General features: G+C 41.5%; 1 protein-coding gene across 3 annotated transcripts in view; it reads left to right on the top strand.

The window, feature by feature from the left end:
* The first annotated feature begins 1,387 nt into the window (after positions 1–1,387).
* NDUFAF6 (NADH:ubiquinone oxidoreductase complex assembly factor 6) overlaps positions 1,388–16,049 on the top strand; it is a 51,060-nt gene continuing 36,398 nt past the window's right edge. The window contains exons 1-2 of one of the 3 annotated variants that reach the window (XM_061439330.1): positions 1,388–1,609; positions 8,712–8,811. In XM_061439330.1, coding sequence (XP_061295314.1) covers positions 1,413–1,609; positions 8,712–8,811 — 297 coding nt within the window. In that variant the 5' untranslated portion in view covers positions 1,388–1,412. Of the gene's footprint in view, positions 1,610–8,711; positions 8,816–14,706; positions 14,823–16,049 lie in introns of those variants that run through there. The other 2 variants (XM_061439332.1, XM_061439331.1) reach the window with 2 other exon arrangements.

The following is a 16,049-nucleotide window of genomic DNA, read 5'->3' as shown; positions in this document are numbered from 1 at the left end:
GACTCTGATGCTGGGAGGGATTGGGGGCAGGAGGAGAAGGGGACGCCAGAGGATGAGATGGCTGGATGGCATCACTGACTGGATGGACGTGAGTCTGAGTGAACTCCGGGAGATGGTGATGGACAGGGAGGCCTGGTGTGCTGCGATTCATGGGGTCACAAAGAGTCGGACACGACTGAGCGACTGATCTGATCTGATCTGATCTTGGGTCCACAAAAGCAGAACTCTCTCCCTTGGGTTTAAGGAGAATCATTAAGCTGGAGTTACAAATGCTTGGGTTGAGGCTGAAAGGTAAACAGAGGCTATTGTCATGGAGGAGCTTTATCCAACACTCAGCAAAGTTTGTCAGTCAGGAAAGGATCATGATCAGAAGTACATTTTAGAAAGAACTAGTGTGGCTCCTTGGAAGAAAAGCTATGACCAACCTAGACAGCATGTTAAAAAGCAGAGACATTACTTTGCTGACAAAGGTTTGTCTAATCAAAGCTCTGGTTTTTCTAGTAGTCATGTATGGATGCAAGAGTTGGACCCTAAAGAAAGCTAAGCGCTCAAGAATTGATGCTTTTGAACTGCGGCGCTGAAGAAGACTCCTGAGAGTCCCTTGGACTGAAAGGAGATCCAACCAGTCAATCCTAAAGGAAATCAGACCTGAATATTCATTGGAAGGACTGATGCTGAAACTGAAACTCCAGTACTTTGGCCACCTGATGTGAAGAGAGGACTCATTGGAAAAGACCTCGATGCTGGGGAAGAATTAGGGCAGGAGGAGAAGGGGACGACAGAGGATGAGATGGTTGGATGGCATCACAGTCTCAATGGACATGAGCCTGAACAGGCTCCGGGGAGATGGTGATGGACAGGGAGGCCTGGCGTGCTGCAGTCCATGGGGTCGCAAAGAGTCGGACACTAACTGAGCGACTGAACTGAACTGAAGAGTGTGGCGGCAGCAGGAAACGTCTGGTCAAATCTGGACGCAGGAGGTGTTACTTGGATCCAGATGTAAGCAGCTTGGACCAGGTCTCGGGTCCTGGCAACTAGACTCAACTGTAACATTTCACCGGCCTGAGGTTAAGAGGGCCTAAGGAGGCTCACATGCCATGTGAATAATTGTTTAAAAGTTATAAATCAAGCTAGTAAACTGTTAAATTATTCTCCATTCTCCTATCTCGATAAACACATCTTCAGGAGGGCCTGGAAGGGAAGGGGAGAGCCTGGGCGGAATCCCTGGGACTCAGGCGGGGCTCTCCCTGAGGTGCACGGCGGCAGACCACAGCGACACCTGGCTCCTCTCCGAGCAGCGTCCAGAGATCGCCTTCCCGCCGCCTCGCCGTGCTGCTTGACCTGCCGGGGGCGTGGCCGAGCGTAGCCGCGCGCCGAGAACGCGGGGTCGAAGGGCAGGCGGCGTCGGTGTCATGGCGGCCTCCACGTTGGGCTCGGCATGGGGACCTCTGCGGCTCGGCGTCCCCGGCCTGTGTCGCCGCCGACCACCCCGGGGCCTGTGGGCGCGCGCACGGCGGCTTTCGGAGCCCGTGGCGTCCGGGAGGAGCGTGGCCGCGGGTAGTGGACTTGGCGCCTCGGGCACTGACCGCTACTGCTTGGAGCTGCTGCGGTGAGAGAGCCCGGCCTGCCCCGAGGTCGGGGAGCAAGGCCGGAAGGGACCCTCGTGGGCGCGGCGGGCCTCGAGGCCGACCTGCCTCTTGGCATTCCAATGCGTGTGCCCTGGGGTCATCCCTGGGTGTGTGGTGGGAGTGAAGCCACAGGAGCTTTCACATCGGTCCCAAAATTGTGGCAAAATTCCTTCGTCTGTCATGTTGCTTGAGTCTTAACGTTAAGCTTTTTACATGAGTGTTTTTTATTTAATGTGAAAGATGACTAGTAATTAATTTTAAGTAAGCAGTGGCTAACTTTGAGTTCTTCTTGTGTGTCAGTCAGGCATTATGCAAGATATTAGTTTACAAGTAATTTATGTAATCTTCGCCACAAAGTATGACGGACAGTTGTACACTCCGAGTTTTATGAATTAAAACATTTAGAACAATGTCTGGCTCAAAGCAGGGGCACAGTGAGTACAGTATAAACGGTATTATCTTATCTAGCAGATATGGAAACAGATTTAGAGAGAATTCAGGGGATTTACCCGAGTTCAGTGGAATCTAAGCCTCATAAAGTCAGAGGCTTAATGACGATTTTGTTCAGGTAACACGTGAAAAGCACAGAGGAGTGAATTGGATGTTTCAGGTTACCTGATACATCTCGGCAGGGGCCTGTCTTGGATTCCAGGTCTGACTTCAGGGATGAATGGTTTAAAATACACCGCTCCCCTCCCCGACTCTGCTGCCTTTGATTAATAAAAGCGGCAGAAGGTCTCAAAATATCTGGTCTCAAGGGCTTCTGAGAAGTGCTAGAGTAGTTAACCACCCTGGATTTGATTGGGCTAGTAAATCCCAATTTTTTGGAATTCCGTTATAGCAAAATGTAGTATAATGACAGAATTCCCATGCATTTCAGTGTTTTGTTTTTAATGCTTTTAAAAATAGTGTACCTATCCCCCCTTGTTTGCTTGTTGATTACTTTTGGAGAAACAAGGTAGCATTAGTGGAAATCAGGGCATTAAAAATTGTAAAAGCCAAAAAAGTTATATTCATTTTTATATAGTTTAAAATTACCACTTTTTGATAATAAACAGTTTAGGTTACCAAAATGTATACCATCCACAGTCACTTGTTCAGTGCGGTTTTTCTTTGACACCAGTAGTGTCCTCTGACTTTCCTATCCAGGGTTGAGTCGCTCTTACAGATTTCTTTTATGTTCTTCTAGTAATAGTCTGTAGATATCACATAACAGCTTTTCTCAAATATATATTTACAAATGGGGAGACACTTAATCTGTCCATATTGGTAATTAAGTGGAATGGAGGCTGTTGACTCTAGTGATTTAAAGCAGGCAAACCTTATCTGAGTTTGTTAATGCTAGTTGTGTCATTTGGGAGAGTTAACTAAGATTCACCTATTTCCTCATTTGTAGATTTATACTTTTGGAGAAGGCAATGGCAACCCACTCCAGTACTCTTGCCTGGGAAATCCCATGGAGAGAGGGGCCTGGTAGGCTGCAGTCCATGAGGTCGCTAAGAGTCAGACACGACTGAGCGACTTCACTTTCACTTTTCACTTTCATGCATTGGAGAAGGAAATGGCAACCCACTCCAGTGTTCTTGCCTGGAGAATCCTAGGGACGGGGGAGCCTAGTGGGCTGCTGTCTATGGGGTCACACAGAGTCGGACACGACTGAAGTGACTTAGCAGCAGATTTATACTTCCACTTTATAAGGTGGTTGTGAGGATTAAATTGCATGATGGGTGTAAAAATTCAGGCACATAATGACACTTGAACAGAGAACTAGAAGTTTAAAACAAACTGAAACTTAGAAGATAACTTTTAGCTTCTTATTGTCCATTAATCTTTGCAAGATTTGGACTCTGAAATTGTGTGTGCAGGATTGTTTTGGACATGTGTCTTATGCAAAGCTTCCAAATATCAGAAGAGATACCGTATAACTTCAGGTTAGCCCACTGGGGTTCTTCTAGGAATCAAGATTCTTGGGAAAGTTTCAAACCTAATTTATTATATGTAGGCCTCTTGGGGTCTGGTTTTGAGAAACAGTTCTTTAGGCCTTGCCTGTGTGTTAAGTCAATTCAGTCCTGTCTGACTCTTTTGTGACCCTTTGGACTGTAGCCTGCCAGGCTTCTCTGATGGTGGGATTCTCCAGGCAAGAATACTCATGTGGGTTGCCATGCCCTCCTCCAGGGGATCTTCCTGACCCAGGGATGGAACCTGCATCTTTTGTCTTCTGCATTGGCAGGCGTGTTCTTTACCACTAGCGCCACCTGGGAAGCCTCTAGACCTGGGAATTAATGCTCTAATAAGGAGATGAGGTTGCTACTGGTGGTATCTGGAAGTGCTCCAGCCTCACTGAGGAACCACTTCTTCCTTTGTGCTTCAGCCGCACAGGTCATTGGAATTAGCATAGCAGTCTTAGCACTAGATATGCTTATTTCTCATATGTCTGTCTCTCCCTGCTAGATGAAGTCTGTACCATCTTCAGTGTCTAGCACAGTGCTTGGCATGTTGTAGGCACTGAATGAATGTTTGAATGAATAAATGAAAAGTTATTGACTGTGTTGCTGTATAAAGCTATCACAGTACAGGATTTCTCACTATCTGTTACAGTTCTGAGGTAACTGGACCTTGGTTTGCCACTTAAAGGATATCCTTGTATACTAGTAATCTATGTTTATAACAATGATCCTGATTGGTGAAGAAATGGGTCAGTAGTCAGTGTATTCTATCTAATGTGAAGAAGTGGGTAATATTGTTTAGAAAAATTTCCAACCAAAATATTAAAAAAAAGTTATTAACAGGGCAAATCCTTAGCTGTGTAGAATATCTTTATTTCCCAAGGACTGTTATAGTTCTGTCATCCTTTTATTTTTCATTTTCCTGTAAGAAGCTTGAAAATCCTTCACATATTGGTTATTTTTTAGGAGATATGAAACAGGTAGGTTATCAAGCTTCATTTTATAAGTTAGGAAATAGACATGACTGATATCATTTCTGTCAATAACTAGTTGAATGATGGAAATTAAGATTGTAGTTTTGATTCCTATTCAGTATTTTCTCACTGTTCCATATTAGCTTTCAGGTGTTTTAAACACTTTTGATGTTTACAGACTTTTTGTAATAAAATTTGAAAATATTTACATCTATCTATATTTAAAAGTGTGAGCTATAAAGCTGTTTTGCCCAGACCCTCCATATTATAGCTGAAACTGCAACTGGTGGGGTTTTTCAGTAGACCTGTCTTGTGATCGCTAGGTTGCTACAATTCATGCCCTCTCCCTTTAGTCTATGTGGAAGTTGAGCGGGGATTGTGAAGTTTAAGTTCTCTGTTAGCCACACAGCAAAATGTGAACCAGTTGAAAAGTGGGAGTAGTCCGAGTTTCAGAACCTAAACTCCGTGGAATGAGGTTGGACCCATTTAATGTTGAGTATTGTTTTTATAGGAAGTACTGTTACAGTCAGGTTCCAGGTAATTACAATGAAAGCAGCTTTGTCAGTAGGCAGTCTAGTACTTTAGACTTACATCATCCTAGAATGAGTATAGTAAGGACTATATTTTTTTTAACTTTTCAGTTTAAAGTAATTTCAAATTCACATAAAAATTACAGAAACAGCACACAGAGCTCCAATACACTCTTCACTGCAGTTCTCTCATTGTTGACATTCTGAACCACTTGAGAATAAGATGTAGATGACCTATTATCTCCTTTATTAGTTATTGGTGTGTATTTCTTAATACACAAGGATTCTTTCCCTTATTGTCATTGTACAGCCATCAAAATCAAGATATTAAAATTGATTCAATATTACCGTCTAATTCAGACTCTGTTCAACTTTTGCTAGTTATTCTGTTATGACTTTCATGCATCCAGGATTATGTGCTACATTTAGTTGTCAAAAGTCTTTAGTCTTCTCTAATCTGGAACAGTTTTTCATCTTCCATGAACTTAATTTTTTTTTTTTTTTTTTTAAGGAGAATCGGCTGGGTTCTCTCAATTTGGGTTTATACAGTTTTTGCAAGAATATTGCAGAACTCACTCTGTGGTTTTCTCCGTATCTTATCAGGAAGCACAGCATGTTGATTTATCCTATTACTGTGGGGTGAACTTTCTGTTACTTGGTTGAGAGGGTGTCTTTCAAGGTTTCTGCCTTTTAAATTTAATTACTTGGTTGAGAGGGTGTCTTTCAAGGTTTCTGCCTTTTAAATTTAATTAATAAAAAAGTTAGTAAATAATACTTATTTGGTGAGTAGCTACTTTCAGTTCAGTTCAGTTGCTCAGTCATGTCTGACTCCCCGCGACCCCATGAATTGCAGCACGCCAGGCCTCCCTGTCCATCACCAACTCCCGGAGTTCACCCAAACTCATGTGCATCGAGTCGGTAATACCATCCAGCCATCTTATCCTCTGTCGTCCCCTTCTCCTCCTGCCCCCAATCCCTCCCAGCATCAGAGTCTTTTCCAGTGAGTCAGCTCTTTGCATGAGGTGGCCAAAGTATTGGAGCTTCAGCTTTAGCATCATTCCTTCCAAAGAACACCCAGAACTGATCTCCTTTAGAAGGGACTGGTTGGATCTCCTTACAGTCCAAGGGACTCTCAAGAGTCTTCTCCAACACCACAGTTCAAAAGCATCAATTCTTTGGCGCTCAGCTTTCTTCACAGTCCAACTCTCACATCCATACATGACTACTGGAAAAACCATAGCCTTGACAAGATGGACCTTTGTTGGCAAAGTAATGTCTCTGCTTTTGAATGTGCTATCTAGGTTGGTCATAACTTTCCTTCCAAGGAGTAAGCATCTTTTAATTTCATGGCTGCAGTCACCATCTGCAGTGATTTTGGAGCCCCCAAAATTAAAGTCTGACACTGTTTCCCCATCTATTTGCCATGAAGTGATGGGACCAGATGCCATGATCTTCGTTTTCTGAATGTTGAGCTTTAAGCCAACTTTTTCACTCTCCTTTTTCACTTTCATCAAGAGGCTTCTCAGTTCTTCACTTTCTGTCATAAGGGTGGTGTCATCTGCATATCTGAGGTTATTGATATTTCTCCTAGCAATATTGATTCCAGCTTGTGCTTCTTCCAGCCTAGCGTTTCTCATGATATACTCTGCATATAAGTTAAATAAGCAGGGTGACAATATACAGCCTTGAAGTAATCCTTTTCCTATTTGGAACCAGTCTGTTATTCCATGTCCAGTTCTAACTGTTGCTTCCTGACCTGCATATAGGTTTCTCAAAGAGGTAGGTCAGGTGGTCTGGTATGCCCATCTCTTTCAGAATTTTCCACAGTTTATTGTGATCCACACAGTCAAAGGCTTTGGCATAGTCAGTAAAGCAGAAATAGATGTTTTTCTGGAACTCTCTTGCTTTTTCCATGATCCAGCGGATGTTGGCAATTTGATCTCTAGTTCCTTTGCTTTTCTAAAACCAGCTTGAACATCTGGAAGTTCATGGTTCACGTATTTTTGAAGCCTGGCTTGGAGAATTTTGAGCATTACTTTACTAGCGTGTGAGATGAGTGCAATTGTGTGGTAGTTTGAGCATTCTTTGGCATTGCCTTTCTTTGGGATTGGAATGAAAACTGACCTTTTCCAGTCCTGTGGCCACTGCTGAGTTTTCCAAATTTGCTGGCGTATTGAGTGCAGCACTTTCACAGCATCATCTTTTAGGATTTGAAAGTGCTCAACTGGAATTCCATCACCTCCACTAGCTTTGTTCGTAGTGATGCTTTCTAAGGCCCACTTAACTTCACATTCCAGGATGTTGGCTCTAGGTGAGTGATCACACCATCGTGGTTATCTTGGTCATGAAGATCTTTTTCGTACAGTTCTGTGTATTCTTGCCACCTCTTCTTAATATCTTCTGCTTCTGTTAGGTCCATACCATTTCTGTCCTTTATCGAGCCCATCTTTGCATGAAATGTTCCCTTGGTATCTCTAATTTTCTTGAAGAGATCCCTAGTCTTTCCCATTCTGTTGTTTTCCTCTATTTCTTTGCATTGATCACTGAGGAAGGCTTTCTTATCTCTTCTTGCTATTCTTTGGAACTCTGCATTCAGATGCTTATATCTTTCCTTTTCTCCTTTGCTTTTAGCTTCTCTTCTCTTCACAGTCATACTTTAATACTATGTAAATATCCTTTTCCTGTCAAACTTTCACTTGTTTAACATTTTCAGACACTGATATTTGCCTGAATCAGTGGTTACCTTGGTAGTTAAGAGCTCTCAAATGGTGATGTTAAAAAATTCAGTCGTGTCTTCTAGATTTCTCAGTTTCCATGTACTGGTTGTCACGTTCTTCCTTCTCTTTGTGTTTGTTTACTCATTCATGTGTGTTGGTCTGGGCTCATGGAGTCCTGTTGCAGTCTTTACTCTCAGTGTTTTTTTGGTGTCTGAATGGTGCCCCACTCGGCCAGTGAGAACTTCATCAAGCCACTTTCTTTGGCCTCTGACAGGGCCCTCCATTCTTTGAATGGTTGTTCACTTTCTACTCAAGAAGATGCTCCAGGCTTATCTTGTATTTTCCGTGCACCAGTCCTGGAGTCACTCATTGCTTCAAGGAGCCTACGTTTCTTGCAGTGGAGAGATCAAGGTCTAGGTGTCAGTTTTGGGGTGGAGGGGCGGATGTCATTGTTTCTAGGCTTTCTCAACAGATGCCGTAGGGACTGCGAGTGAGTGTGTGTGCATACACGTGGGCGCACTCTCCCCGACGGCGCCTCGTGCTGTTCTCTGTCTTTATGTCTTACCTGTATATAAATGTGTGTGTATTCATACCAGGACTTATTGGAACTGTTTTCTAGATTTCTATATCTGTAGCTCATTTGAATTCTTATTACTAAAACCAAAGTGATTCTGAAATAGTTAAAATTATATATATTACATGTCAAAATAAATTAATAGAGATTGATTATTTTAACTGCTCTGAAATTGGAGACAGATACATTTTTTTTTGTAATTGTAGAGAAACAGATATAAAATATAGGAAACTTAAGGCCCATTTTGAATTGAAGCCATGTTTCTAGTTCATTTTGGTCAGTATTTTTTGTGTGCAACTTGGAAAGTGCAAAATAATTACCTTTTTCTGCTTTTTGTTACAGGAAACGAGATTATGAAGGCTATTTATGTTCCCTTTTACTCCCTGCCGAATCCAGAAGCTCTGCTTTTGCACTGAGAGCCTTCAATGTGGAACTGGCTCAGGCTGGTATTAAAATACCTTATAAATTATTTGCAAAAAATTATGATATAATGTGTTTAATGCTGAATAATAAAGAACGATAGTTGTAACTTATATGTTGGACATGCTTAAGGTCTCTGCTGGGGACTTCTTTCTCCTGCTTAACAATTCAATTCCAAAAATAAAGGTAGCTAATGAACTTAATTTAATGTTTCTGGAAAGACCATCCTGGAATTTCTTTTTCTAAGGATATTTTAAACTATGCAAGTAACATTGCACTTTTGTCTATTAATTGAATAGGTTAATCAGAGTATTACTGCTTATTCTCTACAATATTTGCATAATTTGCATGAATATAGCAGTTCTTCAGAGCACTTTTTGAAATGAGTTTTTAACTTTAAAGGGAAATGGAAATTGAAGTAATTATAGCAAACCCAAATCTTATATCATACTAACTCTTGTCTGAAGAATAACAAAGGAAGGAGAGAGTCTTCCTTTTATTAGAATGGAAAGAATGTGTGCTGAGGTATAAGATAAATTGAAATGGAGAGTGTCATTGAGGGAGTTGAGATAGAATGGCCTTAATTTTCTCAGTAAATTAAATGGAGAGATCAGATATTGAGAGTGAGGGAGCGTGGGAGGGTTGGGGGTCTTGAAGAGTGTGGCCAGTTTTGATGCAGCCTCTGGTGAATACGATAGGAGGTGAGCTAGGAGCGAACGGGAGGCTATGATTGTAGCACTGAGGCCTGACGAAGCTTCGACTTGATGAATCTGCAGAGTAATTGAGTCCAGCTGTTTGTCCTTGGTGTATTTCTAGAAGTCATGGTTCTGTATTTTTTCACTTTTTCCTTTTTCAGGTATAAACTATACTTCAGCATCTTAAGTCAGTCACAGTTTAAAAATAAATAATCTCCATTGTGATCTTCCATTATAACTTTAAAATAATAAAAAATTCCATTTTTAATAGATAAATCCTCCATATTTTCCCTAATTGTCTGTCATCTTATAAGAGTGTCTTGCTGCATTTGTTTTTTAATTGAATGAATTCAACTATGCAGGCATTTTTGCTCCTGCACTCCAGGCAGTGTGCCCCTGGTTGCCCCTTGGTCCTGTGGTCCCTTCACAAGACTTCCATCTCCCAGCAGCTGTCTGTCTTACTGTTTGTTTTTGCACACACAGACTTGTTCATTCATTCATTCAACAGATATTGCCCAAAATATGCTAGGTACTATTTTAGGTACTGGGTTATATAGCACTGAGTAAAACATGCAAAGTCCTTGCACTCAAGGAGCAAATAAATTCTGTATAGAAAAGTTAAGGAGGTTAGGGAAGGTTTGGTGTAGCAGGGGTTTCCATAAGACAAAACCTCACTAATGTAGCATTTGAGCAAAGATTTGAAGGAGGCAAAGGAGTGTGAAATATGTGGCTGAATAATATTCTAGACAAAAGGAGCAGCAAATATAAAAGTCCTGAGGTATGTGTGCCGAACACATTCAAAGGAAAGAAGGCCAGGGTGACACAGCAGAGAGGGAGGGATAGTTTGGAAGATTAGGTTAGAGGCATCTGGGCCAGAAAGGTAAGGTGTTGGAGACCACTGCAGCCACTTTGGCATTTACTCTGAGTGAGACGGGAAACCGCTGGAGGATTCTGAGCAAAGAAAGAGACTATCTCTTGGTCATGTTTTAAAAGGATTACCCTTTAAAAATTTTTTTTAGTAAAATACAGTTGGTTTATAATATTATATTAGTTTCAAGTGTTCAACATAGTGATTTGATATTTTTATAGGTCATACTCCATTTAACATTATCATAAAGTATTGGTTATATTCCCTGTGTTGTATAGTATATCCTTGTATCTTACTTACTTTAGACATGGTAGTTTGTAGTTCTTACTCCCCTATCGCTATGTTGCTCCTCCCCTCATCCCTCTCCCCACTAGTAACCTCTGCTTTATTCTCTATATATGTGAGTCTGTTTCTCTTCTTTTCTTGTTGTTATGTTTATTCATTTGTGTTAACTTTTAGACTCTACATGTAAGTGATAACATACAGTATTTGCCTTTCTCTAATTTATTTCACTAAGCATCATATCCTATGGGCCTTTCTTGTTGCAAATGGCAAAATTTTATTCTTTTTTATGGCTGAGTAATATTTCATCGTGTGTGTGTGTGTGTGTGTGTGTGTGTGTGTGTGTGTGTACCATATTTTCTCTGTCCATTTATCTGTTGATGGTCACTTAGGTTGCTTCCATATCTTGATTATTGTAAATAATGCTGCTATGAACACTGGGTACATATATCTTTTCAAATTAGTGGTTTTGATTTATTTGGATTTATTATATTGGTGCAGAAGTAATTGTAATTTTGCATTGTTGAACTTTGTTCTTTGATACTGGAATACACTCTTAAGTGTGGTTATGTTATACATCATTTTAATGCACGTTTATCACTTTATTTTTTTTTTTTTGCTAATTATTACTTGCTATTTATTTTATATTGATTTCAAACTAGGGAAATGATGTTAGACAAAAAGCAAATTTGAGCAATTTTCTTATTTGAGTTCAAAATGGGTTGTAAAGCAGCAGAGACAATTTGCAACATCAACAATGCATTTGCCCTGAACTGATAATATACAGTGTAGTGATGGTTCAAAAAGTTTTGCAAAGGAGACAGGAACCTTGAAGATGAGGAGCACAGTGGCCAGCCAGCAGAAGTTGACAACTACCAACTGAGAGGATCACTGAAGCTGATCTTTTTATAGCTATACGAGAAATTGCTGAAGAACTCAACATCAACCGTTCTGTGGATGTTGGCATTTGAAGCAAACTGGAAAGGTGAAAAAGTTCAATAAGTGTATGCCACATGCTGCTGCTGCTGCTAAGTCGCTTCAGTCGTGTCCAACTCTGTGTGACCCCATAGACGGCAGCCCACCAGGCTCCCCTGTCCCTGGGATTCTCCAGGCAAGAACACTGGAGTGGGTTGCCATTTCCTTCTCCAATGCATGAAAGGGAATGAAAGTGAAGTCGCTCAGTTGAGTCCGCTCTAGAGACCCCATGGACTGCAGCCTACCAGGCTCCTCCATCCATGGGGTTTTCTAGGCAAAAGTACTGGAGTGGGGTGGCATTGCCTTCTCCACATGAGCTGCCTTCAAATCCAAAATTGTTTTTTTAAAGTGTCCTCTTATTCTGTACAAGAAACCATTTCTCAACTGGATTGTGACACGCAATGAAAAGTGGATTTTATACGACAGCTGGCTATGACCAGCTCAGTGGTTGCACCAACAGTATTTGTGGTCTTTTTGATGATAACCATTCTGCAGATGTGAAGTGATACCTCCCTGGTGCTTAGTGATGTTTCAGCACCTTTTTGTGGACCTCTTGGCCATCTGTATATCTTTTTGGTAAAGTGTCTATTTGGGTCTTTTGTTTGTTCTTTTGATATCAAGTTGTATGAACTGCTTTTGAATTTTGGCTATTAACCCCTCAAAGGATTTTCATTTGCAAATATTTTCTCCCGTTCAGTAGGTGGTGCAAATGTAATTATTGATAGGTGTGTACTACTGGACTTCCTGACTTTATTACTTGTTTTCCAGTTGTTTTTGTAGTTTTTCTCTGTTCATTTCTTCATTTTGTTTCTTCCATTGTGGTTGTGCAATTGTCTTTTTACACTATGTTTGGGTTGCTTTCTTACTGGTTTTTGTGTATCGTAGGTTTTTATTTTGTGGTTGCCACGAGATTTGTGTATGTTTTATATGGTAATTATATCTACTGGACTTAAACTAGTCTTTTAAGTTCAAATACATTCTAGACAATTTTTACTTCCACCCCTCATATTTTTATGTTTTTGTTATTAAACTTTTCATCTGCATGGCTGTCTCTTTACCATTTATTGTCGTTATGGTTGCTTTTACAATTTTTTAAAAAATCTTCATACCAGCTTATTTAAAGTGGTCGATACACCTTCTTTACTGTAAGATTTGTCTTTACTACTGGGATTTTTTTTTTTCCTCTATGAATTCTTGCTTCTTATAATCTTTTGTTTTCCACTTGAAAAAGACCCTTGATACTTCTTATAAGGTTGCTTTAGTACTGGTAAACTCAATTTTTGCTCGTCTGAGAAGTTCTTTATCTCCTTTAGTTCTGAAAGATAACGTTTCTGGGTAGAGTATCCTAGGCTGTAGGTTTTTTCCTTTTAGCTGTTTAAATATATCATGCCACTCCCTTCTGGCTTTCATAGCTTCTGCAGAAAATATCAGCTGATAGATAGCCTTACAGGAATTCCCCTGTGTTTGACTCTCTGTTTTTCTCTTGCTGCCTTTAAATTCTCTTTAACTTTTGCCATTTTAATTATAATGTGTTTTGGTGTGGGTCTCATTGGGTTCATCTTGTTTGGGGCTCTTTGTGCTTCCTATAGAAATCTGTCTCCTTCTTCAACTTCAAAAAGTTTTCAGTCGTAATTTTATCAAATACATTTTCTACTCTTTTCTCACCCTCTTCTCCTGGGATCCATATAAAGTGAGTGCTAGTACACTTGATGTTGTCTTAGAGGTCCCTTAAACTATGCTCGTTTTTAAAATTTTGTTTTCTTTTTGCTCTTCTGATGGGTAATTTCCATTTCCCGCCCCCGCCCGTCACGCTAGTCTGCTGTGCATTCCTTCCTGTGCACTTTTCATTTCTTTAATTGTATTCTTCAGCTCTGACTGGTTCTTTTTAATATTTTCTGTTTCCTTGTTTAAATTCTTAGTGTGTTCATGGATTCTTTTTGCAAATTTAGTTAGCATTCCTTTTACTGTTACTGTGAAACTCTATGGGGTAAATTATTTATCTCTGTATCACCAGGGGTTTTTCTCAGTTTTTTCCCCTTATTCTTTCACTTGAAATATATTCCTTTGTCTTTTCATTTTGTATAACTTTGTATGAAATTAGGTAGAATGGTTACCTGTCCCAATCTTGAAGGGGCGTCCTTTTGTGGGGCTGTCCCTATGCAGTCTGTTTGTGCCCAGTTATTTTGGTGGGAGAGCTGGATCTGAAGTGAGCGTAGGTCACGTCTTCTCTTGGGGTGTGCTGGCAGCTACCACTGTGGTGGGAGGTAGGGCTAAAGATGAAGGGGCTATAGCTAAGCTAGGTGTGAGCTGGGGCTTTTCCTGGGCTCCTCCAGTGGCGGTCATCCCCTTGTCTGGGTGCGATCAGAGCTCAGGGTCTTAGACACAAGCTCTAAGGGTTGGCCTGAGCTCTCAGTGTGTGCACTCCTCTGGCAGGGCACCTCAGCCCTACTGGAAAGCCAGAGGGGCTCCAGCAGGCAGCTGGGTGGGCTGGGATGCATGCGGGAACAGTCCCGGAAGCCACGCAGAGCCCCGGGCAGTTTTCAGCCTGCAGCGTGTCGTGCGTGCTAGCTCGGGTCCAGGCTGGCTTCCTTTTCTCTGAGTGTGTGCACACTCCTTGGCAGTGATAGCCTTTGTCTTAGTGGAGAGCAGTGCTGGACAAGAGGGGCTGGAGCAGGCATCTGGTCAGAGCTGCAGGCACTTTTCCGTCTGCAGCCTTGATGCAAATCCTGGGAGTAAGTAAGCTTGTGCACAGTCTCTGCTTCTCACAGCACTCCAGTAAGTCCCACTGGTTTTCACACTAGCGAAGGGTAATTGTCTTCCCAGGGTGGATCCCTGAGCCTGTGTGTGATATTCCGCTCCTCCTGTGTCCCCTGCTAAGGGCCTAGGTCCCAACCTCATATGTGTCCCTCCCATTCTGCCCACTCCATTGGTTGTAGAAGAGCCTCTCTTTGCCAGTTTCCAGGTGGTTTTCAGCGATGTAGATGTATTTTTGATGTGTTCACTGGGGGAGAAGTGAGCTCAGTGTCCTCCTGAAATGATTAGTCTTTTAAAAAAGTTTTTTTAACTTATTTTTTCTTCTCCATTATGTTTTTTATAGGGTATTGAATATAGTTCCCTGTGCTATACGACAGGACCTTGTTGTCTGTCCATCCGATACGCTTGCATCTGCTAGTCCCAGATTCCCAATCCATCCTTCCCCCTTGGCAACTGCAGGTCTGTTTTCTGTGTGTGCCTGTTTCAGTTTTGTAGATAAGTTTATTTGTGTTGTATTTTAGATTCCACAAATAAGTGGTGTCACATGGTATTTTCTTTGTTTTTCTGATTTCACTTAATCTGATAATCTCTAGGTTCATCCATATTGCTGCATGTGACATTATTTCATTCTTTTTTATGTCTGAGTACATCAAAGCTGTATATTGTCACCCTGCTTGTTTAACTTATATGCAGAGTACATCATGAGAAATGCTGGGCTGGAAGAAGCACAAGCTGGAATCAAGATTGATGGGAGAAATATCAATAACCTCACATATGCAGATGACACCACCCTTATGGCAGAAAGTGAAGAGGAACTAAAAAGCCTCTTGATGAAAGAGGAGAGTGAAAAAGTTGGCTTAAAACTCAACATTCAGAAAACGAAGATCATGGCATCTGGTCCCATCATTTCATGGGAAATAGATGGGGAAACAGTGGAAACAGTGTCAGACTTTATTTTTTTGAGCTCCAAAATCAGTGCAGATGGTGACTGCAGCCATGAAATTAAAAGACGCTTACTCCTTGGAAGAAAAGTTATGACCAACCTAGATAGCATATTGAAAAGCAGAGACAGTACTTTGCCAACAAAGGTCTGTCTAGTCAAGGCTATGGTTTTTCCTATGGTCATGTATGGATGTGAGAGTTGGACTGTGAAGAAGGCTGAGCGCCAAAGAATTGATGCTTTTGAACTGTGGTGTTGGAGAAGACTCTTGAGAGTCCCTTGGACTGCAAGTAGATCCAACCAGTCCATTCTGAAGGAGATCAGCCCTGGGATTTCTTTGGAAGGACTGATGCTAAAGCTGAAACTCCAGTACTTTGGCCACCTCATGCGAAGAGTTGACTCATTGGAAAAGACCCTGATGCTGGGAGGGATTGGGGGCAGGAGGAGAAGGGGACAACAGAGGATGAGATGGCTGGATGGCATCTGACTTGATGGACGTGAGTCTGAGTGAACTCCGGGAGTTGGTGATGGACAGGGAGGCCTGGAGTGCTGCGATTCATGGGGTCGCAGAGATTTGGACACGACTGAGCGACTGAAATGAACTGAACATTCCATTGTATGTATGTGCCCACATCTTTAAAGGATTACTCTTGATGCTGTATTTAGAATAGACCATATGCCATGGGATCTGAACACTAAACATTGAGAGAGACCCACCCAGCACCAAGACCATTAAAAAAATTTTT

This window comes from Bos javanicus, chromosome 14 (genome assembly GCF_032452875.1).
Source record: "Bos javanicus breed banteng chromosome 14, ARS-OSU_banteng_1.0, whole genome shotgun sequence".
Lineage (NCBI taxonomy): Eukaryota > Metazoa > Chordata > Mammalia > Artiodactyla > Bovidae > Bos > Bos javanicus.
The sequence above is the reverse complement of the archived record's forward strand: the minus strand, read 5'-3'. Positions and strand labels throughout refer to the sequence as shown.